Raw genomic sequence first — 19911 nt, 5'->3', positions numbered from 1 at the left:
CTAGGTAGAGACAAAGATCTAGAGGCATGTAAGGGCGTGGCATGTACTGAGGACTGAAACTCTATGGGCTTGGTAGGGATTAAGACAGTGCAGACAAAAAAGTGAGGTTGAACAGGCCAGATCTTGAAGGGTCTTGTCTGCTGTCAGAGTCTCTTCCTGTGGACTTCCTTACAAATACAGCTTTTGTTCACTTAGGCTGGGAATCTTTGGGTCATCTTTGCTCTTTTAGGGTTTCCTCCCCTCTAGGAACCTCATAATTAGGACACCACATCCTATTGGTTTGAGGAACTTGAATGAATGGAAATGGAATAATGAAAAGCTGGGTGTAGTGTGCCTTTACTGCAGGCTGTAACTTATTCTGTGTGTTTGTGGGGGAGAGTACTGAACCCAAGGACATACTATCTCTGAGCTATACCCCCAACAACATTTTATTTTTTAGTTTGAGATAGGTCTTGCTGTGTTGCTGAGGCTGACCTAGATCCCATGATCCTCCTGTTTCAACCTCCCAAGTACTGGGATTACAGACATGTACCACCACGCCTGGTTTAACTTATTATTTATATTTTCTAGGACTTTACCACCTGGCTCACAAGTCCTTAGAATGTTTGAATGAATGGAATAAATAAAGTTGAGAATGTAAGATGTTTAGTATTTTAAAAAATGTGACCATGTGTAAATCTTCTCTATTTCATTGTAGAAATAATAGTAGTAATTCCAATAATCTTGGGAGGCCTTTTTAAATTTGTGAATGTGTATTGCTTATATTTGTTTCATTGACTCAGGACATATATACTATGAAGAAAAGAGTACATGAAGAGATGGTTATCATCTATAACAAATAGGCATTATTTTAGTGATAGAATTTGCCATTTTGAAAGCAAAGTATGTTTTGGAGGCATGTCTGTGAAACAGCTTTTAGATTATCAGCATCACAGCTGCTATAGCCATTGTCTTAGCAAAATTGAATCTTTTGTTTTGTGGGTCCTGTAACCAACAACTGAACTTTGATACTTGTAACTATCCAAGATCTTTATTAAAACAATAATGTAATACAGTTAAGAGAGGTGTCAAAAAGTTTTCTCACAAATATAGTGTGTGTGTGTGTGTGTGTGTGTGTGTGTGTGTGTGTGTGTGTGTGTGTATGTGTGTATGTGTGTCTGGGGATGGAACCCAGAGGCATTCGACCTCTGAGCCACACCCCTGCCCTATTTCTTTATTCTTTATTTTGAAACAGGGTCTTACTGAGTTGTGAAGGGCCTCACTAAGTAGCTGAGGCTGCATGCACACTGGGATCCTCTGGTTTCAGCCTCCCAAATGCGGGATCATATAGGATCTTAAGAAGGACAAAATAGCCGGGTGTGGTGGCACAAGCTTGTAATCTCAGTGCTTGGGAGGATGAGACAAGAGACCCTGTTTCCAAATAAAGTGTAAAATAGGTCTGGGAGTATAGCCCAGAGGTAGAAAAGCCCCTAGGTTCTATCCCCAGTACCACAACAACAACAAAAAAGACAAAGTATTTTCCATTATATAGACCTAGACTATAATATTAATAATAACTATTATTATTATTATTTATAGTTATTATTTATTAAGATATTTTTTGCAGTACTGGGGATGGAACCCAGGGACATTCTGCCTCTGAGCTACACCCCCAGCCCTATTTCTTATTCTTCATTTTGAAACAGAGTCTCACTGAGTTGCAGAGGGCCTCACTAAGTAGCTGAGGCTGTCTGCGAACCTGTGATCCTCCTGTCTCCGCCTCCCAAAAGCTGGGATTACAAACGTGCACCACCACACCCAACTTCTGTAATATTATTAATATAATCTTATGCATACATTCATTTATTTACAAGTTTTAAGTCTATTAAGATGGTGTACACCTATAGTCTTGGCACTTAAGAAGCTAAGGCAGGGTGATCACTTAAGCTCAGGAATTCAAGGCCAGTCTGCACAACATAGTTGGATCCCATTTTAGAAATCAAAATTAAGCATAAATTGGCTAAGCCCACTTCTTTCTCCTGCCAAGAGAGGAGGGGGTAGAGGGAGAGAAGGTGTTCTAGCATAGAAACCAAGACATAAAAGAATGCAGTGTGAGTCAGGCATCAACAAACTTTTTCTGTCATGAACCAGATGGTAAAACTTTGTAGGTGAAGAGATAAAATCCAAAAGTAAATAGACTAGGAAGAGCTACATTCTACTTTATTGTAATGAACACCTCCATTCTGTTGTCATGAACCAGATATTAAAATTAATACTTTGTACTTGAAGAGAAAATTAGAAGTAGTCTAATCTATATCCCTTGCCTATTTCTTTTCAGTCAATATTTTAATTTGTTAGTTGCTACAACTCTTTTCTGACATGCAATGATCCTTTTTATTTCTAATATTTTGTTACTTTAGAGTAGTATAAATAAAATAGTACATGACTATTTGGTATCAACTGTTTTCACTTAGTACAATTGCAGAGATTCTTTCAAGTTCTGTGTATCAATACCTTATTCTTTTTTTGTTTTATTAGTTGTTGGGGATTAAACCCTAGGCCTTGCACAATATTAACTTGTTCCTTTTTGATGCTTATTTTTATATACTTAAGTTGGAGAACTTCTGTTTAGTTTAAAACTTAGTTTCTGCTTTGTTTTAATCCTAAGCTATGTTTAAAAATACATATTTTGCCTTAAATATAGGTGACAAAACACGACTACCTTCTTCAAGCCCCTCCAGTATTATCCGCCGCACTTCTTCCCTGGATACACTTGCAGCTCCATACCTTGCTGGGCACTGGCCTCGTGACAGTCGTGGACAAGCTGCACCTTGCATGAGGGACAAAGCAACACAAGTATGTTTATCATAGTTCTTAAAGTATTTTACTCTGCAGCCATTTCTCATTTGTTCTACTCTGTTCAAATTTTGGAAACATTACTGTATGTTAGAATTTCCTGAAAACCTCATCAAAAGTGTAGATTCCTGGGCCTGATCTCCAGATATTCTATAATAAATCTTGTTTGGGCCTGAGAATGTGCATTTTAAGAGTTCCCCCAAGTAATACAGATAGTTTTTGGATGTATATTTCTCTTCCTAACATTTTTATTTTATTTTTTTCGTTTTTTTTCCTCAGTACTAGGGATGGAACCCCCAGGGGCATTCTATCTCCAAGCTCCACCCCCAGCTTTTTTAAATTCTTGTTTTTGTTTGTTTTGTTTTTTGTGGTACTGCAGATGGAACTCAGGGGCATTATACCTCTGAGCTACACCCCCAGCTCTATTTTTTTTATTATTCTTTATTTTTAAACAGGGTCTCACTGAGTTACAAACAGCCTCACTAAGTAGCTGAGGCTGTTTACGAACCACAGTCCTTGTCTCAGCCTCCCAAATGCTGGGATTACAAGCATGCACCACCTTACCCAGCTTCCTCCTAACTCTTTTGTTCTTTCAGTGCTGTGGTTTGAGCCCAGAGCCTCATACATGCTAGGCAAGCACTCTACCACTGTGATACATCCCAGACCTTTCTGGTGGTACTGGGGTTCCTGGAAGCCCTTCTTTCTCCGGGCTACACTCCCAGATCTATTTTATATATTTTTAAAATTTGGAAACAGGGTCTCTTAAGCCAGTGAGGCTAACTATGAACCTGAGCGATCCTCCTGTCTCCGCCTCCCAAGCGCGGGGATTACAAGTGTGGGCCACCACACCAGGCTTCATCCCAGACCTTTATGTTTATTCTTTATAAATTCCTTTGGAACATCACAATATTTTTAAGATTTGGAACTTAGATTTAAAAATCCTTACTTTAGCCGGGCGTGGTGGCACACGCTTGTAATCCCTGCGCTTGGGAGGCTGAGACAGAAGGATCGCGCAGGTTCAAAGCCAGCCTTTGCTGGCTTAAGAGACCCTGTTTCCGGGTGTATTCATTTCGACTCACCCCCCACCCATGCCATTTTGGCATGGGGCTGTATTTCTATTTTCTGTATTTCTATCTTTCTAATAAACTTCTTTAAATCTTAAAAAAAAAACCCAAAACCAAAACAAACAAACAATAAAGAGACCCTGTTTCCAAAAATAAAATATAAAATAGGTGGGAGTGTAGCCCGGAGGTAGAAGGTCCCTGGGTTCCATCCCCAGTACCACCAAAACCAAACAAACAAACAAAAAAAAATCTTTGCTTTTAGGATTACTAGATCTGGGTGTGGTGCATACCTGTAATCTCAGTACTTGGAAGGCTGAGATTGGAGGATTGCAGGTTAAAAGATAGCCTTAACAATGTAGTGAGACTCTCATCAACCTAACCAGACACTATTTTAAAATAAAACTAAAAAATAGGGCTGGAGGTATAGCTTAGAAGTAGAAAGCCCCTGGGTTCAACCTTCCGTACCACCAAAACAAAAAGTAAAGACTACATTATTGTGTACCCTTGAGCTGCACTCTCAGCCCTGCTTATTCATTCATTCATTCATTCATTCATTCATTCATGAATGCTGAGAGTCTCACTGTGTTGCTGAGGCTGACCACAGGCCATGTCTGGCTTCAAACCTGTGATCCTTCTGTCTCAGCCTTCTGAGTACTGGAGTAATAGGCATGTGCTACATACCTGTTTTTTTGGGTTTTTTTTCTTCACATTTATGACACAGAGCCTTAATAAATTGAAGAGATTAACCTCAAACCAGTCTGTCTCTGCCTCCCAAATACTGAGATTACAAGCATACGCCACCATGTCTGGGTGGTTTTTTAAAAAATTTCTTTTAGCCGGGCGTGGTGGTGCACGCTTGTAATCCCCGCGCTTGGGAGGCGGAGACAGGAGGATCGCGCAGGTTCGAAGCCAGCCATGCGCGCTGGCTTAGGAGACCCTGTTTCCAAATTTTAAAAAATGTAAAAATAGGTCTGGGAGTGTAGCCCAGAGGTAGAAGGGCTTCCAGAAACCCCAGTACCATCAAAAAAAAAAAAAAAAATTTTTTTTCTTTTATTATTACTCTTGTGGTACTGGGGATTAAACCCAGAAGCATTCTACTTCTTATCTATACCCCAGCCCTTTTTGTTTTTCATTTTGAAATAGGATCTTGGTAAGTTACTACACTTGGCCTCAAATCAAATCTGAGATCCTTCTCTTCCTTCCAAATACTTGGATCTTAGACGTGCACCACCTTGCCTGGCTTTTTTTTTTTTTTTTAATTGGTGGATCATGCTGACAATGGCATATATATATTTTTTTGATAATGTGGATCATGCTGACAATGGCATATATTTACACAGTACTTGGTGCCCCACCCTTTCCACTTTCCCTCCCTCCTAACACTGAGTATCCAGGTTAACTATGTTATATTCACATGTATACACACATTCAAATGTAGCTCTTTTGCTGGGCGTGGTGGTGCATGCTTGTAATCCCCGCGCTTGGGAGGCGGAGACAGGAGGATTGTACAGGTTTGAAGCCCTCGCTTATTTAAGAGACCCTGTTTCCAAATAAAAATATAAAAAATAGGTCTGGGAGTAGAAAAGGGTTTCCAGGAATCCCAGTACCACACACACACACAAAACAACAACAACAAAAAGTAGCTTTTCCATTAATTAACCTCAGCCTTCTTTCTCCCCCTATCCCTTCTTTCAGGCTTTGCTGGCTTGTTTTTTAAATGACTTTCTGAGTAACAGTTGCTATTTTGAGTAAAACCTTGGTCCACTGGTTGGAAATGGAGGGAAAGAAAATGATAAGTTTTAGCTGGGCATGGTGGTGCAAGCTTGTAATCTCAGCATTCGGGAGGCTGAGACAGGAGGATCACAGTTTGCAGACAGCCTCAGCTACTTAGTGAGGCCCTTTGCAACTCAGTGAGACCCTGTTTCAAAATAAAGAATAAAAACTAGGGCTGGGGGTGGAGCTTGGAGGTAGAATGCCCCTGGGTTTCATCCCCAGTACCTCAAAAAGAAAAAAAAAGTCTTTTCTCCAGATTTAATTCCATTGGCCTCAGAATAAATTCTCTTTTGGCTCTTAGTAGCTTTGCCTGCCTCAGGTAAGCCTAATAAGATTCTAAAATAGTTCAAATTTTCAGATTTTTTTTTTTTTTTTTTTTGTGGAGGGTTACTGGAAATTGAACCCAAGGGCATTCTACCTCCCAAGTTATACTCCCACTCCTAGGTTATTTTTTATTTTAGGTACTGAGATTGAACCCACCAGAGGCATTCTCATGAAATTGCTGAGTTTGACTTTGAACCTGAAATCCTCTTGTGTCAGCCTCCCAAGTACTGGGATTATAGGGATTTACAGGTGTGTGCCACCATACCTGGCCCAGATTCTTTTTTTTTTTTTTTTTTTTTTTTGTGGTACTGGGGTTTCTGGAAACCCTTCTACCTCCGGGCTATACTCCCAGACCTAGTTTATAGTTTTATTTGGAAATAGGGTCTCTTAAGCCAGCCTGGCTGGCTTTGAACCAGCGTGATCCTCCTGTCTCTGCCTTCTAAGCGCGGGGATTACCACGCCCAGCCCCTTTATTTTTTAACTAGGGTCTAATCTGAGATTTCTAGGTTGTATTTATTTCTCTTTAATCTGTTTTAATCTAAGAACAGTACATTCTCATATTTTTTTAATAACATAGGTTTTTTAAAATCCTATACATGTATAAATGAACCTTTTTTGTTTTTTAGTCAGCAAGTAATTTTTTTTTTTTTTTTTTTTTTTTTTGCGGTACTGGGGATGGAACCTAGGGGCATTATACCTCTGAGCTACACCCACAGCCCTAATTTTTTTTTCTTTTTTTTTTTTTTTTTTTTTTGGTGGTACTGGGGTTCCTGGAAGCCCTTCATCCTCCGGGCTACACTCCCAGACCTATTTTATATTTTTATTTGGAAACAGGGTCTCCTAAGCTAGCACACGTGGCTGGCTTCGAACCTGCACGATCCTCCTGTCTCTGCCTCCCAAGCGTGGGGATTACAAGCATGCGCCACCACGCCTGGCTTTTTTTTTTTTAAACATGGTCCCAGTGAGTTGGGAAAAGGGCCTTGCTAAATAGCTAAGGCTGTCCGTGAACTGCGATCCTCTGATCTCCACCTCCCAAATTCTGGGATTACAAGTGTGGGCCACCACACCTGCTTTTCTAATGACTTCTTACCTAATTATTTTAGTATCCATTGATGATGTTTGCCAAAATAAGTTTTTTTTCTGGAGGCTGCAAAACTGGATAAAGCGAAAAAGGTTATTTTTTTTAAATCCCCTTCACAAACAAGATATATTCTCTACAGACTTCTGCAGTCTTACTTTTTACTTTCTATATTAAGGAGTTTATTTTATCTCTGTAGATTTTCTTATTTATTTATTTATTTATTATTTATTTATTTATTTATTTATTTTGTGGTACTGGGGGTGGAACCCGGGGCTTTTCTACCTCTGGGGTATACTCCCAGATCTATTTTATACTTTATTTGGAAACAGGGTCTCACTAAGTTGCTGAGAGCCTCACTAAGTAGCTGAGGCTGGCTTCGAACCTGTGTGATCCTCCTGTCTCAGCCTCTCACGCGCTGGGATTTACAAGCATGTGCCACCTGCCCAGCTCCCTTTTATTTTTTTTATTTGAAACAGAGTCTTGCTAGGTGGTTGAGCGTTTTCTAAGTTGCTGAGGCTGGTCTCCAGCCTATGGTCTTCTTTTCTCAGCTTCCCAAGTAATGGAGTTACAGGCTTATACCACCTTGCCGGACTTACTTCTTTATATAGAGAGAAATATAAACCAACACCCCCCCTCCCCAGTTATGTTTGAGAATGTCAGCCTTAAGACCTAAGTTAAATACTGAACTATAATGCTGAGATACAAGTTTAAATTTTTTTAAATTTTTTTAAAATTTTTATTTTTTATAAGTAGAACATACTGAGAGTGGTGTACATTTACATTGTGCTTCATGCCCTTCCCCCTCCCTTTCCCTCCCCCCCAATAGAGAGTGTTCAGGTTAATCATGTTGTATTTATGCTATTATACATATTCGTATATAACTCCTCCATTGAACAACCTCAGCATTCTTCCTCTCCTAACCTTCCATTCAAGTTTTGCTGAGACTTCCCCTCCATCATCTGGAGTCCCTCTGGTATTACCACTACTCCCTAGCTTGGACATATTAGAGAAAACATATGTCCCTTCTCTTTCTGTGCTTGACTAATCTCACTTAACATAATGTTCTCTAGTTCCTTCCATCTTCTTGCAAATGCTATTTTTCTTTATAGCTGAATAGAATTCCATTGTGTGTGTTTCCCATAATTTTGCAATCCATTCATCTGTTGATGTAGATCTAGGTTGGTTCCATATTTTGGCTATTATAAACTGTGCTGCTATGAACATGGGTATGCATATGTTAATGTAGTTCTCTGATTTCAACCCCTTTGGAAAGATACCCAGGAGTGGTATAGCCGGATCTATTCCCAGTTAAAAGGAATCTCCATACTGATCTCCATAGTGGCTGAACTACTTTGCACTCCCACCAGCAGTGTAAAAGAGTTCCTCTTTCCCCACATCCTCGCCAGCAGTTGTTGTTGTTTGATTTCTTTATGTTTGCCACTCTGATTGGGGTTAGATGAAATCTCAGCGTAGTTTTGATTTGCATTTCCCTCATGGCTAGTGATGTTGAACATCTTTTCATGTATCTATTGGCCATTTGTATCTCTTCTTTTGTGAAATGTTTATTCATTTCATTTGCCCATTTCTTGATTGGGTTGTTTGTAGAGTCTCTTGAACTCTTTGTATATTCTGGATATTAGCCCCCTAATCAGAGTGGTGGCTGGTAAAGATCTCCCATTCTGTAGGCTTCCTCTTTAGGTTCTTTATGGTTTCCTTGATGAGAAGAAAATTTTTAGTTTGAAGAGATCCCACTTATTAATTCTTGCTTTAATTTCCTGCGCTTTGGAGTGTAGATCCCATGCCTTTCTCTAATAACTTCACAGTCTTTAGTCTAATTTCTAAGTCTTTGATTCATCTCAGTTGATTCCTGTGCATGGTGAGAAGTAAGGATTCAGATAAACTTTACAAATGGATAGCCAGTTCTCCCAGCACCATTTGTTGAAAAGGCTGTCTTTTCTCCAGCGCATAAGTTTGGCCTCTTTGTCAAAGATCAGTTGACTATAGATGTGTGGGTTTGTTTCTGTTATCTTCTATTCTGTTCCACTGGTCAGTCTGCCTATTGTTGTGCCAATACCATGCTGTTTTTACTACTATTGCTCTATAGTATAATTTGGGATTGTGATGCCTCCTGCCTGGTTCTTGTTGCTGAGAATTACTTTGGCTATTCTGGGTCTTTTCTTCCTCCATATAAAACCACATGATCATATCAATAGATGCTGAAAAAGCATTCGACAAAATCCAACACCCATTTATGTTAAAAACACTGCAGAAAATTGGAGTAGAAGGAACATATTTCAACATCATTAAGGCTATATACAATAAACCCAAAGCCAACATCATATTGAATGGAGAAAAACTGCAAGAATTCCCTTTAAAATCAGGCATAAGACAAGGATGCCCATTATCACCTCTCCTTTTCAATATAGTCCTTGAGACTCTTGCCACAGCAATAAGACAAGAGAAGGAATTCAAATAGGAAGAGAGGAGCTAAAACTATCCTTATTTGCAGATTATATGATTCTTTATCTAGAAGATCCAATGAACTCAACCAAAAGACTTCTGGAGCTGATTAACCAATTCAGCAAAGTTGCAGGATACAAAATCAACCTAAAGGAATCAGTTGCTTTTCTTTATGCCAACAATGATTCCACAACGAAAGAAATAAAGAAAACTATTCCATTTACTATAACCTCTAAACCAATAAAATACCTAGGAATAAACCTAACCAAAGATGTAAAAGACCTCTACAGAGAAAACTACAAAACATTAAAGAAAGAAATTGAAGAAGACCTTGGAAGATGGAAAGATCTCCCTTGCTCATGGAAAGGCAGAATTAATATCATCAAAATGGCCATTCTGCCAAAAGTGATCTATAGATTCAATGCAATTCCCATTAAAATACCAACATTTCTCATAGACCAAGTTTAAAATTTTAAAGAAACAACCCTCTAGTTTGAAATTATATCTACAAAGTAGCTTTTTCATCATGGTTATTGTGAGTTTGTTTTATTTAGGGATTGAACCCCAGGGGCATTCTACCTCCAAGCTAAACCCCAACATTCATTCATTCATTTATTTATTTATTTATTTATTTATTTATTTATTTATTTATTTATTTATGATGGTACTGGGATTCCTGGAAGCCCTTCTACCTCTGGCTACACTCCCACGGGCTACACTCCCAGACCTGTTTTTATGCTTTTATGTGGAAACAGGGTCTCTTTAGCCAGCGTGGCTGGCTTCAAACCTGCGTGATCCTCCTGCCTCTGCCTGCCAAGTGCGGGGATTACAAGCGTGCGTCACCATGCCCGGCTTATTTTTTGGTTTTGAAACAAGGTCTCATTAGGATGCTGAGAGCCTTACTACATTATGGGGCTGGTCTTGAGACTGTGACCCTCCTGTCTCAGCTTCCCAAGTACTGGAATTACAGATGTGTGCCACCACGCCTGGGCAAGACAGGTATTGCTATGTTGCCCAGGCTAGTCTTGGACTTGTAGTCTCAAATTACCTTCCTGCTTCAGCTTCTTAAGTACTTGACTACAGACGTGTGTTAATGTGCCTACGTGAAGAATATTTTCAAATGCCAAAAATTCATGACACAATATTTTTTAAAAATTTCTGATACACTATTTAAATTTGGGATTTGGTATAGCCACTAAAGTCTTTCCATTTTTTGAGGCTATTCTCTGCATATACTTAAAGCAAGAGTAGACATAATATAAAGATTATGTACTTTTGAGTCTTTGGCTTATTTCTTGACTTTCCCACTTTCTAACTGTAAGTGAGACCTTAGGTAATTTTTATCTAACTTCTTATTGTCATAGTTTCCTTATCTGCAAAACTTGTAGGACTTTTTATTTGTGTTAAATCAGATATAGCATAAGAAAAGAATGTGCTTAGCAAAGAATAAGAGTACAAGAATGTTAGGGAAAAAAAGAATGTCAGGTTATTACTAGCATGCATCTCTATACTTTGTTCAGTAAAAGCTTTGCTTACAGTATAAAATTGTGTAAAAGCTGGACATGGTGGAACATACCTGTAACCCTCAAATACTTGGGAGACTAAGACAAGGGGATCACAAGTTTGAGTCAAGCCTCTGTAATTTTGCAAGTCTCTGTTTTAAAATAAGAAATAAAATTGGGATAGGGTATAGCTCAGAACTATGATGTCTTTGGTTTCAAACCCTAGTAACAATAACAATAACAACAAGTAAGAATAATTTTTTTGTGTGTGTGTGGTGAGGGTGGAAACCAGGAGCTTTTCTACCTCTGGGCTATACTCCCAGACCTATTTTATACTTTATTTGGAAACAGGGTCTCACTAAGTTGCTGAGAGCCTCACTCAGTAGCTGAGGCTGGCTTTGAACCTGTGCGATCCTCCTGTCTCAGCCTCCTAAGCGCTGGGATTACAAGGTGTAACACCACCCCTGGCTTTAAGTAATATTCTTTTTTTTTTTTTTTTTTTTTTTTTTTGGTGGTACTGGGGTTCCTGGAAGCCCTTCTACCTCTGGGCTACACTCCCAGACCTATTTTTACATTTTTATTTGGAAACAGGGTCTCCTAAGCCAGCACGCGTGGCTGGCTTCGAACCTGCGCGATCCTCCTGTCCCAAGCGCGGGGATTACAAGCGTGCGCCACCACGCCCGGCTTTAAGTAATATTCTAATATCTCATTTTTGATAATGGGAATGTATTCTTAAAATAGAAACAATGTGGCATCCATTATTATTAAATGACTTGTGTTAAAATGTCCCCCTCTTTTTTTCCATTACAGACAGAGAGTGCATGGGCTGAAGAATACGTTGAAAAGAAAAAAGGGTCTCACAAGCGTTCAGCATCCTGGGGCAGCACAGATCAACTTAAAGAGGTCAGGAAATTTTTCCAAGGAATTGGAAATTTGGCTCTTTCATTTTACTACTACTGTGTGTGTGTGTGTGTGTGTGTGTGTGTGTGTGTGTGTGTTATGGAGGATGGAACCCAAGGGTATTCTATCTCGGAGCTACACCCCCGTTTTCATTTTTAATTCTTTATTTTGAAAAAGGGTTTCACTAAGTTGTAGAGAGCTTCACTAAGTAGCTGAGGCTGGTCACGAACCTGTGATCTTCCTGTCTCTGAGCCTCCAAAGTACTGAGATTACAAGCATATGCCATGCCTCTACTTCTTTTAAGTTGTGGGCAGTAAGGATTTTCCATTTTCTGTATTTTTCCCCCTTGAGAAAGAATAGAAAAACAGTTGAGTTATTGTGTTCATTTCATAATGAAATATATACACTACTTACCTGGTTATGTGGGAACTTTTTGTCCTTTTTTTGATAAGAGAATCTATACCTTGTCTATAATACGAGTAGCAGATTTAAGCTGGTTGCTGTGGCACACACTTGTAATTCTAGTACTTGGGAGGCTGAGAAAGGAGGATCACAGTTTGAGGACAGCCTCAGCTATTTACTGAGGTCCTTTACAACTTAATGAGACCCTGTTTCAAAATAAGGAATATTAAATAGGATATCTTATAATTCTAGCATTCAGGAGGCTGAGACTGGAGGATTGGGGTTCGGGTACAGCCTCAGCTACTTAGTGAGACCTTCCGTGACTTGGTGAGACCCTGTCTCAAAATAAGAATAAAAGCTGGGCGTGGTGGCAGATGCTTATAATCCCCACACTTGGGAGTCTGAGACTGGAGGATCTCACAGGTTTGAAGCCAGCCTCAGCTACTTAGTGAGGCTCTCAGCAACTTAGTGAGACCCCGTTTCCAAATAAAATATAAAATAGGGCTGGGAATATAGAATATAGCCTCTAGGTTCCACCCCCAATACCACAAAAATAAATAAATAAATAAATAAATAAATAAATAAATAAATAAATAAATAAATAATAGGGGGTGTAGCTCGGAGGTAGAATGCCCTGGTTTTCATCCCCAGACCTGCCCTCCCAAAACACACACACACACACACACACACACACACACACACACACACACACACATAGGGCTGGGGTGTAACTCGGAGGTAGAATGCCATAGGGTTCCACCCTCAGTATCGCCAATAAAAGGGAGACTTATAAAACTGCAGTGATACAGCAAAGTTACATTAATTTTTCTGTATATGATGTTTCTGAAATTTGGTGACTCAGAATAACCAACTTGATTATGGTTCTATGCTATAATTACCCATTGTCTGTGCCCATAATCGACAACATTGGCATTTTACACATAATGTTGAAATAAAAGAAAAATTCAATCAAGGAATAATACCAGGATAGTCATTGAAATTGCATTTACTATTTAAAGATTGTATCTGTGAATGTACTTCATATCTTGACTAGATTTTTAAATGTTATTTCATTTTTGGAGGTATTGAAAATTAGGTTATTTCATAAAGAGATCTGAAAAAAGTTGACATAGGTTAAGGGCAATGAGAGAATAATTATTGCTTTGAATTACTTGAAGTGTAATTTATCCTAAGTGCTGAGAACTTCATTTGGTTAGTATTTCGGAAGCTTGAAGACTGAAAACTATATTGGAATATAGTATTGTTTCTCTTTAGAAGAAAAATATGTATAAATGTGAGTGTGCATATATATATATATATAAAGTTTTGTACAATAAACTAGATTTTGTGGTATGGTTTTAAAATTCAGAGGATTTATTAAGGATAGTTTTACTGGTTCTTATTAAGCAAGAATATATTTTTATTTATTGTGAAAACATTATGGTGTATTTGTTTCTCTCTTTTCCAGATTGCAAAATTACGCCAGCAGTTACAGAGAAGTAAACACAGCAGTCGGCATCATCGAGATAAAGAAAGACAGTCTCCATTTCATGGCAACCATGCAGCTATTAATCAGAGTCAGGTAGGAGCGAGGACACCACAAGCTTTAGAAAGGTGTTTTTTTTTTTTTGTGATTTGTTATTTTGTAGGTAAAAAATGTCCAAGCTGGGCATGGTGGCACACACTTGTAATCCCAGTACTTGGAGGCTGAGACAGGAGGATCACATGTTCATGGCCAGCATCAACTACGTAGTGAGGCCCTCAGCTACTTGGGCCCGGTTTCAAAATAAAGAAAGACAAAAAAAAGAAAACGAAAAAAGAAAATAGGACTGGGGTATAGCTCCGGAGGTAGGAAACAAAAAAGGCCAAGCCGGGAATGATGGTGCATGCTTCTAATCCCCGTGCTTGGGAGGCTGAGACAGGAGGATTGCATAGGTTCAGAACCAGCCTCAGCTACTTAGTGAGGCTCTCAGCAACTTAGTGAGACCCTGTTTCCAAATAAAAATATAAAGTAGGTCTGGGAGTATAGCCTGGAGGTAGAAAACCCTGAGTTCCACCCCCCAGTACCACAAAAAGAAAGAAAAAAAGTCCAAATATATATTTGAAACAGTAATTTTAATGCTGACTCTGGCCGGGCATGGTGGTGCATGCTTGTAATCCCAGTACTTGGGAGGATGAGACAGGAGGATTGCATAGGTTCGAAGCCAGCCTCAGCTACTTAGTGAGGCTTTCAGCAACTTAGACCCTGTTTCCAAATAAAATAGAAAATAGGTCTGGGAGTGTAGCCTGCAGGTAGAAAGCCTGTGGGATTTCGTCCCCAGCACCACAAAATAAATAAAGTAATAAATAAAGTAATTAATTAAAAATACTAAGTTGATAAAATGATTTTCATTTAGTGACCTGAGATTACCTCCAGGAAAAATGACTGTATAATTTGGTTACCCAGCTCAATTAGTTGGAGGCAAAATGATATAGAAAATTAGCATTGACTATAGAATAAACCTTGGATGAAGCTGGGTGTGGTGGCTTGCGCTTGTAATCCCAGCATTTGGGAGGCTGAGACCGGAGGATTGTGGTTTGCGGCCAGCCTCAGCTACTTATTGAGGCTCTCTGCAACTCAGTAAGACGCGCTTTCAAAATAAAGAATAAAAAATAGGGCAGGGGGTGTAGTTCAGAGGTCGAATGCCCCTGGGTTCCATCCCTAGACCCGAGAAAACAAAACAAAATAAACCTTGGATGAATAATTTATCCTAAGTTTTATTTTCCTCATCTGAAGATTGAAAATATTAACACCTCTTAACTGGGTGTGGGGGAATAAATAGGCCTGTAATTTCAATACTTGGGAGGCTGAATCGGGAGAATTTCAGTTTCAACATCAGACTCATCAAGTAGTTAGACTCTCATCAACCTATTGAGACCCTATTTCAAAATATTAAAATAGGGCTGGGGTGTATCTTGGAGGTAGAAGGCCTCTGGGTTCAATCCCCAGTGCAACACACACAAAAGAATACCTGTCTCATAAAGTTTTTTTGGACAGAAAAACTGCGCACAGAAAACATATACACGCACACACATGGGATTGAACCAGAGGCATTCTACCTCCAAGCTGCATCCCCAATCCGATTTTATTTCTTTTGGAAATAGAGTCTCAATAGGTTGCTGAGAGCCTCACTAGGTGCTGAGGCTGGCTTTGAACCTGTTATCCTCCTGTCTCAGCCTCCCTCCCAAGGACTAAGATTACAGTTTTGTGCCACCATGCCCAGCTCCTATTTTATTTTGAAATAAGGTCTTACTAAATTGTCAAGGCTGGTCTTGGACTTGTGATCTTCCTGTCTCAGCCTCCCAAGAGCTAGAATTACAGGTATGGGCCACCTATGCCCTGTAGGTAGGAAAAATCTTTAACTGCTTTGATACCTTAAATAAAGCCCTATGAACTGCTCTTTTTTATTTATTTATTTTTTATTATATTGTGTGTGTGGGGGGGTCTGGGAATGGAACCCAAGGGCAGTGGACCTCCAAGCTACACTCCCTGCCCTCATTTTTATTCTTTAATTTAAAACAGGGTCTCACTGAGTTGCGAGGGCCTCACTAAGTAGCTGAGGCTGTCCGCAAACTGCGATCCTCCGGTCTCAGCCTCCTGAATGCTGGGATTACAAGCTTATGCCACCACACCCGGCTCATATGAACCCCTCTTGATGGCTTATGCAGGAAACACTTCTTCTTTAAACTGAATTGAAATTGGCTAGTGTCCCTTGGCAAGGAAAGAGCGAGTTCATTTTAGGCTCATGACTGAATCTCTCAACTCCCAAAAGTGAAACTTTGAGAATGAGGAAGCATAGAATCAGTTTTCTATCTCAGGAATAAGGCAGTGCACCCTGGAAACTAGAAGGCTTAGATCTGTGACATCCAGGTCATTTTTTTTTTTCCCTGTGGGTCTGGGGATGGAACCCAGGGGTGTTTGACCTCTGAGCTACACCCCTTGCCCTATTTCTTTATTCTTTATTTTGCAACAGGGTCTCACTAAGTTGCGGAGGGCCTCACCAAGTAGCTGAGGCTGTCCACAAACCGCGATCCTCCAGTCTCAGCCTCCCGAAAGCATGTGCCACCATGCCCGGCTCTTCAGGTCATTTTTTTTTTAAGACAGGAGTTGGCAGCCAGGCATGGTGGCAAACACTTGTAGCCCTAACGCTTGGGAGGCTTGAGACAGGAGGATCACACAGGTTTGTACCCAGCCTCAGCTACTTAGTGAGGCTCTCAACAACTTAGTGAGACCCTGTTTCCAAAAAAATTATAAAATAGGGCTAGGGGTATAAGCCCGGAAGTAGAAAGCCCCTGGGTTCTACCTCCCAGTACCAAAAAAACAAAAAAAGATAGGAGTTGGCAAACTGTGGCTTGTAAGTCAAGTGATCCACCAGCTGTTTATGTAAATGAGGTTTTATTAGAATGCAGCCACTCTCACTTTATATATTGTTTATGGCTCCTTTCTTGGTACAACAGTGTCATGGAGTAGTGATAGAGATGTCCTGACTTTCAAAAACTGAAATATTTACCATTTGGCCTTTATAGGAAAACTTTGCCAATTGTTTTATAAGATGAAAGTTTCTAATGAGTGCTAAGTATATATGGATTGCTTGCAATAGAAAGTAGAGTAGCCGGGTGTGGTGGCGCATGCTTGTAATCCCAGCATTCGGGAGGCTGCGACCTGAGGAACGCGGTTCACAGACAGCCTCAGCTAAATAGTGAGGCCCTCTGCAAATTCAGTGAGACCCGGTTTCAAAATAAAGAATAAAAAAAATAGGGCAGGGGGGATGTAGCTCAGAGGTCAAATACCTCTGGGTTCCATCCCCAGACCCGGAAAAAAAAAATTTTATTTATTTATTTATTTATTTATTTATTTGGTACTGGGGATGGAACCCATTGGCATTCTACTTCCAAGCTATACCTCCAGCTCTTATTTTTTATTCTTTATTTTGAAATAGGGTCTCACTGAATTGCAAAAGGTCTAAGTAGTAACTGAGGCTGTCCTCGAACCACGATCCTCCTGTCTCAGCCTCCCAAATGCTGGGATTACAAGAGTATGCCACCACGCCTGGCTTATTTATTTATTTACTTATTTATTTTTGCAGTACTGGGGATGGAACCCTGGGACATTCCATCCAAACTATAGTCCCCACCCTACTTTTTATTCTTTATTTTGAAACAGGGTTTCACTGAGTTGCAAAGGGCCCCACTAAGTAGCTGAAGCTGTCTGTGGACTGTGATTCTCCTGTCTCAGCCTCCCAAATGCTGGGATTACAATTGTGTGCCACCACACTCAGCTTTATTGGTCACTTTTGTGTGTGTGGGGGTGGTACTAGGGATTCATCCCAGGGGCATTCTACTTTTGAGCTATACCCCTACTTTTTTTTTTTTTTTAATACAGTACTGGGGATGAAACCCAGGGGCATTCTACCTCCAAGCTACACCCCAGCTCTATTTTATATTCTTTATTTTGAAACAGGGTCTCACTGAGTTGCAAAGGGCCTCACCTAAGTAGCTGAGGCTGGCCGCAAACCCAGATCCTCCTGTCTCAGCCTCGCAAATGCTGGGATTGCAAGCATGTGCCACCACACCCGGCTTTTTATTTTTTATTTTGAAATAGGGTCTCATTGAGTTGCAAAGGGCCTCACTAAGTAGCTGAAGCTGTCCGTGAATCGCAATTCTCCTGTCTCGGCCTCCCAAATGCTGGGATTAGTTTCTCAGTTTTGAAACATGATCTTGCTACAATCATCCTGTCTCCATCTTCCAAGTACTGAGATTATAGGCATGTACCACCATGCTCGTGTGTGTGTGTGTGTGTGTGTGTGTGTGTGTGTGTGTGTGTGTGTTACTAGCAGTGGAACCGGGGGCATTCTACCTCCAAGCTATACACCCAGTCCTGTTTTTTTATTTTTTATTTGGAATCAGGGATTCACTATGTTTTAGATGGCCTCATTAAGTAGCTGAGGCTGGCCGTGAGTCTGTGATCCTACTGTCTCAGCCTCCTTAATACTAGGATTACAAGTGTGTACCACCATGCCCAGCATGCTTGGCTTTAATTGATTTATTAAAAAGGACTATTGTAGCCAGGTGTGGTGGTACACTCCTGTAATCCCAGACCTTGGACAATTGAGACAGGAGGATTACAAATTCACAGTCAACCTCAGCAATTTAGTGAAGCACCCTTAGCAACTTAGCTAAACCCTGTTTCAAAGTAAAAAATAAAATAGGGCTGGAGGTGTAGCTTAGAGGTAGATTGTTCCTGGATTCAATTTCCAATACCACCACCACCACAACAACAAAAACATTATTTTAGCTTGCATGAAGTACATGTTTAATTTAAAAACATCTTTTTACAAAGAAGATGAGGTCTAGAAAATGGAGCAATTTAAAAAATAAGTTTATGTAGTCTGAGTTTTGTATACTTGACAGATTATGCATCTTGATTTCTTGATTTGTTTGAGTGGTAATAGTTAACCATAAATCAAGCACATATGCATCATGATCATTAGGATAGTGGCATTCGTGTTTAGTTGAAACTTTCAAACTGTAAACATGAAAGTTTTTTTCTCTTAAGTTACTGGTGTGGCGTTGTTTTAATAGGTTTTCTCTCTTTGGAGAAATGTATAACAATGACATATCTGTACATCCACACAACATTTACTAAATATCTACACCGTGACTGGTATGGTAGTACTCACTAGGAAATGTGGCAGTAAAGAAATATTATCATGTCTCCATCAAGTCTCAGAGAAATACAAGTTAATAATTAATTATAGTACAGTATGATGTGTATATTGATAATGCTCAACACCAAGAATATTTATCCTTGGACTGAGGATAGAGCCATCAAGAAAGACATTGCCAGGCGTGGTGGTGCATGCTTGTAATCCCAGCATTCAGGAGGCTGAGACCCGGAGGATTGCGGCTCTTGGCAAGGGCAACAGAGAATAAGTAACACGTAGATTTTTTTTTCCCCGGGTCTGGGGATGGAACCCAGCGACATTCGATCTCCGAGCTACACCCCCTTCCCTATTTTGTATTTTTATTTTAAAACGGGGTCTCACTGAGTTGCAAAGGGCCTCATTAAGTAGTTGAGGCTGTCCGTGAACTGCCACCCTCCTGTCCATCCTCTTGTCTCAGCCTCCCGAATGCTGGGATTATAAGCATACGCCATCATGCCCGGCTTCCATCCCTATTATTTTTATTCTTTATTTTGAAACAAGGTCTCACTAGGTTGCGGAAGGCCTCACTAAGTAGTTGAGGCTAGCTGAGATCCTGCGGTCCTCTTGTCTCAGCCTCAAGTACTAGGATTACAAGCATGCACCACCACACTCGGCTTTCCAAAATTATTTTTTGAGGAAAATCTCAGGCACATCCTCAGATCTATTCTCTTAGCCTATTTCATTTTGTCTGAACACTTGCTTGTCCTAGATTCCCTCTGGATTTCCAAAGTGGTGACAACTCCATGTCACAATCAGTGTCACAAGTCAAATGCTGATGGACAAAAAAAAACTTTAACTTACCAATACTGCACATTTATAAAAATTTA

The 19911-nt window shown here is 39.9% G+C and overlaps 1 protein-coding gene across 1 annotated transcript in view; it reads left to right on the top strand.

The window, feature by feature from the left end:
• FAM117B (family with sequence similarity 117 member B) overlaps positions 1-19911 on the top strand; it is a gene marked incomplete at both ends in the record, with an annotated part of 65107 nt that overhangs the window by 32585 nt on the left and 12611 nt on the right. Inside the window, 3 exons of the mRNA XM_080690046.1 lie at positions 2684-2835; positions 11850-11942; positions 13810-13923. Coding sequence (XP_080546172.1) covers positions 2684-2835; positions 11850-11942; positions 13810-13923 — 359 coding nt within the window. The remainder of the gene's footprint in view (positions 1-2683; positions 2836-11849; positions 11943-13809; positions 13924-19911) is intronic.

This window comes from Muscardinus avellanarius (genome assembly GCF_963383645.1).
Source record: "Muscardinus avellanarius genome assembly, chromosome: 2".
Taxonomy (NCBI): domain Eukaryota; kingdom Metazoa; phylum Chordata; class Mammalia; order Rodentia; family Gliridae; genus Muscardinus; species Muscardinus avellanarius.
This window is presented reverse-complemented; position numbering and strand designations above follow the sequence as displayed.